The sequence below is a fragment of the Rhipicephalus sanguineus genome, unplaced genomic scaffold (genome assembly GCF_013339695.2).
Source record: "Rhipicephalus sanguineus isolate Rsan-2018 unplaced genomic scaffold, BIME_Rsan_1.4 Seq7763, whole genome shotgun sequence".
Classification (NCBI taxonomy): domain Eukaryota; kingdom Metazoa; phylum Arthropoda; class Arachnida; order Ixodida; family Ixodidae; genus Rhipicephalus; species Rhipicephalus sanguineus.
In genome coordinates, this window is record NW_023615964.1 from 1 (window position 1) to 11,096 (window position 11,096).

Consider the following 11,096-nt stretch of genomic DNA (forward strand, 5'->3'; position numbering starts at 1 on the left):
AAGCATCCACCAAGTGCAAGGTCCTCATGTCACTAAGACCAGTGAACATTTAATGCCAGCTTTTGTGTGCCACACAGCAAACAAAAAAAAAAGGGGGGGGGAGGGGAGAGTGCAGTAAAAAACTGAGAGAAAAGACTCAGTCTTTGGAAACTTCTTCAATTTTGTGTGACCCCACAGTTTCCTTTCTGATGCGTTTGTTGAGGGTTCAGTACTGCCACCATTAGATGATGAACTGTCCGGTTCGCTCTCTGCTGCTTGTGCAACATCTGTTGAATCTTCTTTGGCGGCATCAGAGGGCTTCTTATTTTCTTCACACACTGCTTCTCATCAGCCTTTTCTTCCTTGCCTTCAAAGTCATCCTTTGGCACATTAGCACACGGCTCCTTGGCACCTCTGAGTCGGCTGTGGCTTTGTCACTTCCAGGAGGTTGTACTTCCTGAATTCAGGTAACGAGGCATCAGGGAGATGCAGCAGATGTTGTGCAACACGTCTATCATGAGCACCAGGTCTGGCTTGCGCAGTTCCCCGTCCACAAAGGCTTGGCAGTCTTCACCACCTACAACGAACAAGCAGACAAGCTCCTTTGAGCAAGAAATTCAATCCACTGGGTTATACATAGTATAACCAGAGCTGTGAAACTGTCATTTACCTTTTGTAGCATTTGAGTATGCTTAAGACAAAGATGATGCTCAACAGCCTGGCCAAAGAGTTCATGCTCAAAGGTGGCCTCTTTTTTGCTCTCTCTCTTTATTCTTTTTCACTCTTTTTTTTCCTGCTCATCTATCATGCTGTACATGCTGTATCATGCTCATCTATCAAGCTCGTTAATTCAGATTTCACGGGACCTGAAAAAATGTCCAAATTAACCGAAGCCGAATTAATGAATGAACAGGAAAAACAAAATTAAAACCAAGTTGGAGAAGCATACCTTATTTGCTGATGTTTTTTGTAATGTGGTCGTCTGCGTTTTCGTGCAGATTTCGCCTGACATTACAATTTTCTTAACTCTTCAAATGGCCAACAGCACGCAAACTTTCGGAAGTGCTCAGGCAAACGTCCTCTAATATCAAAGCGCCTCCGAGAATTCCCGTGAGGGGCGATGAGGTCGTGGCTGCATCTCCTCACATGACTCTGTCAGAATCGTGGTCTTCCCGGGCGCCCGTGACATCATTAATAATTCTTGATCGATCAAGAGACCAGTCGTGGCGACACAATCATCAATCGGAAAATGGCGTTGGAGGCGCAGTGGAGCGAAAGAAAGAAGACGCCAACATTCGGTGACGCTGCGATTGCCCCACTAGTTGATGGACGATGGCGATGCCACTCAGGTTTCGGTTTCCTTCCTGGTGGTGCCAGCGCTGCTTTACCAACTTTGTGTATGGCAGCCGTCAGCATTGTCCGAATTAAGCGGTGCGGAGCCGAATTCTTACGAATTACGAAGGTTTTTGTCCCATAGGTTAACATGCACTTTGGCCAGGACAATAGAACCGTCCGAATTATCCGAATTTCCGAATTAAGGGGTGTCGAATTAACAAGCTTTTACTGTACTGTGCTCCCTTATAGGTTGTAGAAATTAGTGCCTTTGCTAACGTGAAACCACTACCTCTATTTCCTGCCTGTGCAATGGCAGTCACGTGAGTGCTTAATGTACTGGAGTGATAAAAATGAATGTGAACAGTGTGAATATTAGTGTTTAGCTGTTCACATTTGTTTTTCATCACATTCTTACCTTGGTGGTGATAAAAAAAACGCAAGAGTCGCCCTTGAATGAATGATGGATGACTCTAAACACTGTTTCATACATCAGGTGCAACACTATGGAAACTAGTGAGACTTTTTGCAATAGATTCATTCGCACCACGAAAAGTTAAGTAATTTTACACCTGTAATGTGGTCTTTTATCGTTTTTTAGACTGAGTAATAGATGAAGATGTTTGTGCCTTAGAAATAAACAAACTCCGTTATTTATATGATTGTCAATAGTTGTTCTGAATCGCTTAGCGTCTATGTTTTTGTATATTGTGACTTCTCGTGATTAGCTCCGTAGCGCACAGCTGGCACCAATTGTGAAATCAATGTTCAGAAGGACAAAATCCAAGTGCGACACGCATGGACTTGCACATTTTGATGACTGAACTTCTTGCATAGCTTCCACAGCGTTGCACCTGATGTATGAAACGGAGTATAGTGTCTTTTTAATACCAGCCAGGTTACAAGTGCTGGTAAAGAAATGTGAATATATGAGCCTGTAGGCACCAACCTGTTTACATTTCTTCTTATAGCAGCAGTAGACTTCTAAGGGAGGCAGGGTACTGACCTGCACTATCTCCTGAAGCATCGGTTGTGCTGAAGGCTGCTGTTGTGACGAATTTTTCCAGCGACCAAGTAAGCGACCTCGGGCGAGGCGGAGTCGTCATAGGATGCGAGCACAGTCTCCACTGTCTTCTTCATGGTGTCCAGATGTGCCTTGCAAGTTGTCTGCACAGGCAGCAGGCGCTGGATGAAGCGGCTGCGCTGTTCGTGCTTTGCCTTCAGGTCCTCAAGATGGTTGTCACCAACCGCCCAGGGTCATCCACCTGCGCTGTCAAGAAGAACAATCATTGTCATCATTTCCAAGCACTGCTCCTCTCAATCGTGTGCAGCCTCGACTGCATTCTGTTATTAACCCTTTGACACGCTATACGCACAATGTGTACACACTTGTTTTTGCCATTTGCATCAACTAGGGGCTAAGAAAGGGCGAGATATATCGAGCTCTGATGAATTGAACCTCCTGCATAATAAACTTTTCTTTCATTTAATTTCATTTTGCAGTGTACTGTTGCATATGATAGCTTTTGCTGAAGGCACTACCACATTCGATGAGTTGTTAGATGTGCCACTTCCTGCGAGCCATGTGAAAAGTATAAATTATTTTTTGTTCAGAATGGACATAACAAAAAATGAACTTTGTACTATATTTCTAGCCTGGGATTTCATTTCATTTATGCCAAAACAGAGCATCAACGACTTCAGGACAAATAGATATTTAATAACCAATTTAATTAGGATTAGCTTACTATAACACACATAAATTAACATATTATGACACTATTTTTGTTGCAAAAGGACTATTGAGTGCCTTGAAATAACGTTGTATTGATGTGACACATTTACAGACAGTTTTTCATAGGCGGTTGTGGCGTTTGAAAGGGTTTGGCCAATGCACATGAATCACAGTGCTACAAAGAGGATTGTTTTTATTTTATTTACTTATTTATTTACAGGTTTCTGCAGGGCCTATACTTAGGCCCAAGCAGGAGGGGCAACAACAACAAAAAAGTACAATGTCACAGCACTTAATAGACAACTTATAGTGCACTTGCACAACAGTGTTACGGCACATAAAGAGTGATCAGAACACCCATGCGCAGGCAGAAGTCAACTAACTACATTACTCGGGCACTGCGAATACACACCATATGGAGTACATCATTCAGAACTAAACAAAAAAAGTTTCAAGCTGTTTTTCAATATCTTCGGACTGAAAAGCACTTATTGGCAAAGAGTTCAGTCAGCAATAGTCCTAGGAAAAAAACTATTTTTAAAAGCAGTGGTACGGGCAAAACTGGCGCCAATGAATATTTATGCTTATGTCTTGTTTTTCTAGAAGACAGAGGTTTCACACAGTTGGGCAGACTGTTGTAACTTACCGGAAAGAATTTTGTGTAGGAACGTTAACGATTATTTTCCTGCGAGTTTCCAGTGTTTGGATGTCGTTCAGTTGCATAAGTTGTGTTGGCGAATCATATCTTTTATATTTGCTAAATATAAATCTGACAGCCTTCCGTTGAACTTTTCAATCAAGGCAATATCTTTTTTACATTGAGGGTCCCAAACAACCGAGGCATATTCAAGTTTTGATCGAATGCAGGTGTTATACGCCAATAATCTGGTCTCCTTCGTGGAGGATTTAAGTTTCCTCTTAAGAAACCACAGTTTCCTAAGTGCAGCCGTGCATATGCTTGTAATGTGGTCTGACCACGTAAGTGACTTTGTCAAAGTGACTCCTAGATATTTGTATTGGTTTGATGAGGATGATCCATTTCACTGTGCTACAAAAAAAGAAGCAGCAATCAAATGAGTAAAACAATAAAAAGCACAGGTAGTGCAGGCTGCAGTGTTAAGTTGATAAAGGTGACCTGAACATCTACTGGACAGGTGCCGTATTATTAAATAGCTTAGTAGACACACCCAGCACTGGGTGTGTCCTCTCTTTTGCTCGTGTCTTTTTTTTTTTTTTTGCGTAATCATACTCAAGTAATGAAATACCAACTTGCCCAGAATGATGCTTTTAGTGAACAGCACCAGCTTTCTTGCAATCACATCACAGATCATCTTTTTCAGAATTGCACCCAAAAGATGAAGGCACTGTCTGCTCCATTATGTTAAAATTAATTTATTAGTTATACCGTCAACTGCAGAAGTCCAAACGCAGGAAGGCACACAAAAGATTACAAAGGCACACATATAAGTATATAATAACAAATAAAATAAGCATATTATAGCGACGGATTAAATAGAAATGAGCTTCGCACTACACATTAAACTAGGCTAACAATTGATGACACACAATGAGCAGGATAATGCCAGATGCACGGACATTATTACTCACTGTAGTCGTTACAAAGAAGTTTCCAGCCACGTCCGTTTTGACCTTCTGGAAGCGGCGAACTTTGTCTTTGGACTCCTTGAGCTCACTGAGCTCCGCAGCTATGTCATCTTCGATGGACGCTTGGGTGTCTTTCTCCTCCGGTTTCTTGAACATGGGGAAGGAGAACGCAGCACAGAAACAACAAAAGTCTTAGGCCTCGTATGTAACAAAGCACTGCACTTGACACCAACAACACCAGGGTGTCTACCAATTTAATTTTTAGAAATTCCCTGCATTTTCCAGGTTTTCCATGATGATTTTGAGTATATTCTATGACTGGTAAGCCTGCTTGAAAAACTGACTATCTGTGTACTGGAAATGAGTCCTCAAGTGGTTAAAAAAAAAAAGAACGAAAGAGAGACGGGGCAGAATTAAGGACATCTGCCACTGAATGAGCTTGACCTGGCTCGGTGAGCCTCTGCTCATAGTGCGTTCGGCCAAACCAAAATGCCTTCGAGCCAAGCCAAGGTCATGGCCATGACAAACAAGCACAATTTATTGGCGTGGGTAACATCATGCTTGGGAATTGAGATATGCTGTGTGATCTGTAGAAGCAACAGCACCCACTTTCCTTTTTTTTTAATTTTTTCTTAGCTGTGTACTGTTTGCTGCAGAAAAAGGAGTGTCATTATAAGCTTTATTCAAGGGTAAAGATTGTTTTTGTGATGGTCGTGTAGACAGCCGTCAGCAGTCAGTTTCCATGACCAAGCCAGGTATTTTAGAAAATCCTATGACAATTCCCTCACTTATTTCCAGACATGCCCAAATTCCCTGACAATTCCAGGTTGCTGACACCCTGAACACCGTAACAGACAGACTGGCAAGAAGCAGCACATTACGGTAACGCCATTACTTAAAGAAAGAGAATTATTCCAGGAACTCATTTTGTAGGGCACAGCCAAGCAAAGGTGCTCTAGTTGTAGTTTTAAATTGTAGTAGTATGGAGTGACGGGACATGAACGTTTACTAAAACAACTAGTTGCCAGCGGGATATGAAATCGCAACCTCCGCATTGTGTGCACCACATATTACCGATTGTGATACGGTGGCGGCTATTCTCCTGTCCACATTCTGTGGCATTTATGCATGTGTAATCCAAAACACTGCTCAGTGATATTCGTAATCAACCTTTAAGCCCAAATGTTATGGGTCTACATAGACATTAAATAGACACAACGCTTCAACACATGATTGGAGGACTCTTGCTAAGCATGGCTGTTGTTGATTTCGCTAGCCTGCACAAAAAATGTCAAGCTGAAACTTTGGATATGTGCCAGTTATGATGTCCCTTTCCAAACCTGTGAAATTCAGGAATGCCCCCTTCGTGTAATAAAGAAGTTGACTTGAATGACTCTTCTTGCATCTACAAAGGAAAGACAAGTGCTGCCGAATGCCAGAAGTGGTATATTAAATTATCGTCTCACATTCCTTGGAAGAAGAAAAGAAAGACAATAAATGACACTAGTTAGCACTTTTAAAACCATTTATGTTTACAACAGCAAAAATTAGCAATGATAAGGTATTAAAGTCATGTGAGGCGGATAAATACGTCAAATTAGCTTCCAGTTTAAGCATAAATTGTTTTGTTGATGTCATTTCATAAATTAGTGGCACCATTTGTTGCGTGAGCTTGGGACACGACAATTGTTGCCGTTTGGTTTATTCATTGCAGATGTACAAAGCCGCAGACATCGTTTCTTTTTTTTTTTTTTCCTCCACCATTTTCTGGCAATTCTTTCGCAAAAAATTGGGGAGCTAAAGCCACGGGGGCCGAATACTAGGTAAAAATTGCAAAAGGAAATGGCAAGGACCTCTGGCAGCACTGTTCTGAGCTTTTTTTTAGAACTTAACAGCGTACTTGTCATTATCATATAATATCGTTACTGTAATAAAAGACCCTAGAAGTTTTGCAGGAATGGTCGGAAGCGACCTGATGAATGCGCCACGTTTCAACTACAGCTTGCATTTTTATCGACTTTCTCCTTAGTTAATTAAGCACCTCCATTCAGTGCAAATACTAAAGCGAAATATCTGCTACATTATTACGTGATATGAATATTTATCAATAAGAAATATTGGGGTCGTGAAGCAATGAACCACTGAAGCCGCGCGGTAGAATCACGAAGTATGATCATATGTATGATTGAAATCAATCATAATTTAAAGTAAGAAACAAATTGTGAGCTGTGCCAAAACTACTATATGATTACGAGGCACGCCGTAGGGGAGGATCACGAATTAATTTTCACCAGCTGGGGTTCTTGAACGTACGCCCAAACCTAAGTAAGTGTCAGCATTCTGGCCTCATCGATATGCGGCCACTGTTGTTGCGAATCGAGCCTGCATCCTCGATATCATCAGCGCGAAAACTCAGCCGCTATGCCACCACAGCCGGTACGATTGCAAGTAAGGTGAAAATGCGCTCAACTTTTCACCGAGATCAATTTGAATATTCGGAAACGCGACGCTTGAAAGTGGTCGCGAGAAAATCTGTTCGCACACACGTCTGCGTTCTGTTTGTCGTCTGCTAGAAACTAATGATGCCCAGTCCATTAAATAAACGTTCAATCGAAGGCAGCGCGTCGAAGTAAACGAAACTGCGAATACTAACTTCAGGGCCCCAGATTTTGTCGGCGTATTCGTTGAGCAACTCGTAGCAGTCCTTCGCGGCCTGGAACTCGCTTCGCTCGTAGGTGACCAGAAAACCCGTCATGTCGGTTTCCAGGGTGCCCACTTTGCGCTTTTTGGCGAATGACTTGTAGTAATTCTTCTTCCGTTTCTTGCCATCACCGCTGCTCATGACTGATTTCAAACTTGGAAGTTTCTAAGCGCGAGATGACAATGAAGGGCGAAGAAAGGCCGACTCTTTTGGAGGATTTGTGTTACCGAGAAATGTGTTTGCTGACAAAGTCACGCACACACGATCGAACTGTTCAACTAATGTTAATAAATTGGTGTAGTTTAGTGCAGGTTAGCGAGGAATCCACTAAAAATCTTGTCTAGGCCGCCTAACCACGCTTACTTGCCGCGAATGCGATGGAGCAGACAACACAGCTTGGCTTGGATTTTATCGTGTGGATTAAATGTTTGTGGTTTAGCCACCGGTCTACGGGCCAACTTTGGCCATACCGAGACAATCCACAAGCCTCATTCTTTTTTGTCGAAACGAGGCAATCGTGCATGTGTATTCCATTCAGTCAGTCAGATTTGTCAATTTGCCAAATGTCAGCTTCCCTGGTGCGGAGGGCTCTAAACTTGTTCAATGATTTGGAAGAAGGTAACGTGCTGCAATTGACTGATATGTTATGAAGTTTGTGGCACGGGATGTAGGACAATGCCAGTGCTTTGAACTTGTCGCGATTTCTGCGAGTGTACTAGAAGTACACAGTATGAAACTTTTATCAAGCCACAGTGTCCAGATTTTAAGTACGGCGTTGCTGTTAACGTACTCATTTAACGTACCCAGGCAGCCTTGATCGTCAAAGTTAAGCGGCGTTATGCATGTAAGACATCTGCTAGGAGCTTAAGGCCAGCGGGTAGTTGAGACGGTGGTAACTCTTGTAAGCACGCGTGTTTTGAACGAACTGTTTTGTCATTTATTTGAAGCCGAACTTGTTTGAATGCAGTTCGCGAGAACCAGAAATCGAAGAAGAAATGCAGGGAAAGACGCCCACAGGCGGGATCAACTCTTCACGGCACGAAAAAACAACCCCTGAAACGTCAAGGCGCGGTGCGCCGGAAAGCATTGCCCAGTGAAGAAAAGCGGACCCGAGCGATCATCGGTAATTTTATTTTATTCTTTCCGATGTGTTGCACTCTTGTACACCTTAAGGAAAAAGGTTAACTGATTACGATAGCCTCCTTCAAAAATCTGATTGATTACAGTTGCCAATAACTGCCCAAGAAACTTATCATATGAAATATTGAAAAGTAATCGATTAGTACTACTTCTAACATTTATTAATGTACAAATAGCACATTTAAGAGACTGAGCTCGTCTGGCTACTTTTCACAGCATCCTCTGCGGCCCTTCACACCTCGTTTAACTTCAGCAACAATTGCTCTTTAAAAAATTCTTCAATTATCATCAACTCGTTTGCCGTTGTAAACATTGGCTGTGACACCGAAAACTCGCCAAGTGAGCATGCTAGAGGGAAGGTCGGTGTTGAGCAAACGAACACCTTATGCACAAGGTTGTGGTTACATTGCTGTGATGCCTGCGTCTCGGTCCTTTATCAGATGAAGTACTTTACAGTTGCTGTAGGGCTTGGAAGCTGTCACTAGGACCTAAGGAAATGTGAAGTGGCCATCACTGTTGAACCAAATCTGCGCTGGTTCAGCTGGTCGAGTACAACTTTAGAAGGCAGTGGCATTTCCTTCTCAAAGGCGGATGAACGCAAGCCTGTACCAACGGGCGCGCACTCGGGACTGACGTCATGAGCGGGACGGCCGGGGGCTCCGCCTTCTGAGAACATCGGCGTGTGCATGAGCAGGACTATTTCTTTAGTCGCGGAGGCGATCGGCTGCCGCGCTTCGGTCGTCTGGGTGGTGCCTCTCCTGCCTTCTTAAGTTGTATCCGACTATAGTGAAGCATTAATATTAGAATCGAAACAAGTACAGACTGCCTGGGCTTGCCTGTCGAAACGGGCGCAATAACGAGGCCGGACAGCCTGTACATTACGCGTAATGCGATGGTCGTATTGTAAAAATTGTGTGTGCTGCACGTGGTTGTATAGCATTTAACGTCTTCAGTAAAGCTTGACTTTACATAGGGACGTGTGGTGCAAAGTATTTGAAAGCAGCATAGCGCAGCTAAAATTGAAAACAGTACATGAAACATGCAATGCCATGTCTATTCTACATTTTGTTTGTCCCGCTGGTTTTCATGTATTTTTGTTTTTATTGTGTGCAGAGGAACTAAAGCAGGTGCAAGAGGCAGACCACACAGAGGAAAATGTCAAGGCTCTCAAGAAGCTGTCACAGACCTGTAGTAGGGTTATCAACAAGGTATTGCACAACGCCATGCCCTTTTATGCTTTCGTTCTGTGCCCTCCTAAGCATAAGATTCCTGAAGTTACTGTAAATAAGCCGATGTAGAGTGCAGCTTAGTTTTAACCTTATAAAGCTTATGTGAGACTCTTTGCAAACAGAATCAATTTTTTGTGAATAGTGAGCCTGACCGTCACAAAACTGTAGAACACCTGTAGAATGAAAACAAATTTTACCCTTATTTTGATCACATAGACTGTAGGTGCAAAAGAGATTAAGTAAGAACTTTATTAGTTTAGTAACTGGTTTCTTTACTGAACTATCCGCTACTAAAATATCTCCAGCTGCCAAGAATGCAATCTGGGCTATGTTTTAATTTATCTACTGTAAGCAAGCATAATTCAGGCATTGTACTCAGTGTATCAATATACTAGGCACTATGGGTTCTGAATATTGGAACCTGTACCAGTGTAGTCATTGATGAATAAAGGTAGTTGTCACGAGGCGATGTTTTTTAAATCTCTAGTTACGTTGGCACAATTTTTTTTTTTTTTGCCATTTCTTATTGCACAAAAGGGGTTGGTGATTACTATTGCACCTGCGCATGATAAAGTGAAAATGTGCATTTAGTGGTTATCGATCCTCTATTTTAAAGCTGTTAGTATGATGGTAGGGTAGTAGCCAAGCTCATAGACACATGTAGCATGGAATGGAATGTATGACGAATGCTTGCTATTAGTCAGTTTTATCTTTGAGCTGTGTTTTACAGCAATCGTAACACTATTGCGTAAGCTTTTCCCACGCTTCGATCTTCCAAGTCAAGTCTTTTTTTAGGATCACTACCATAGCATCAATCAGCCTACCTGCATGAATTTGGAAGAGCTGTTCATGAGTGCGCTCAACTCTGCTTCACCTTGTTTCAGGCTGGCTTGCATTCCATGATGCAGAAGGCAAATGCCGATGTGCCAATGCAAGATGACGACAGACCTACTGCTTTCACCGATGAAGACTTTCGTCGTTTTGAGGAAGAATACCACATATCTTAACAGAGTTGTCATTAAATGTTTTTGTTTATGTGGGTTGCAGTGTCCATTAAAAAGTGCCTGTCATATTTAGAGTAATGAACATTTCGTATAGCAATTACAGTTCATTTTCATTGTAATATCGTTAAGTCCACTGTTTCAATATTCCCAAAGCCTTTTCATTGTTACACGGAAGAGCGATTATTCACACTGCTGTCAGGCATGCAGATTTAGTTACGTTGAGCACAAGTGCACTTCTCATTCACTAGCTGTCAGAGAGAGAGGAAAACGTTTATTAGGTAGCCAGTAAGTGAATGTGGGAGGGTCCTTTATTCCAGGAACCCTCTGTCAGACAAAAAAAAAAAATGCTTCCCAGAGAGTGCATTCGTTGA

The 11,096-nt window shown here is 42.3% G+C and overlaps 2 protein-coding genes across 2 annotated transcripts; one reads left to right on the forward strand and one right to left on the reverse strand.

Moving 5' to 3' along the window:
* Positions 1-391: 391 nt before the first annotated feature.
* Positions 392-7,759, reverse strand: LOC119378309 (THUMP domain-containing protein 1-like; the record flags this gene model as incomplete). The annotated part of the gene is given in 7 exon segments (XM_049411739.1): positions 392-446; positions 449-556; positions 1,604-1,650; positions 2,324-2,543; positions 2,546-2,576; positions 4,655-4,798; positions 7,305-7,759. Coding segments are annotated over 7 exon segments (794 nt in total), but the record flags the coding sequence as incomplete, so codon positions are not given.
* Positions 7,760-7,837: 78 nt separating this feature from the next.
* LOC119378308 (active regulator of SIRT1-like) lies at positions 7,838-10,755 on the forward strand. Its single transcript, XM_037647484.2, has 4 exons — positions 7,838-7,970; positions 8,320-8,475; positions 9,606-9,700; positions 10,606-10,755. Exons 1-4 carry the CDS (start codon positions 7,874-7,876, stop codon positions 10,726-10,728), a joined length of 471 nt encoding a protein of 156 aa, XP_037503412.1. The 5' UTR covers positions 7,838-7,873; the 3' UTR covers positions 10,729-10,755.
* The last annotated feature ends 341 nt before the right edge of the window (positions 10,756-11,096 follow it).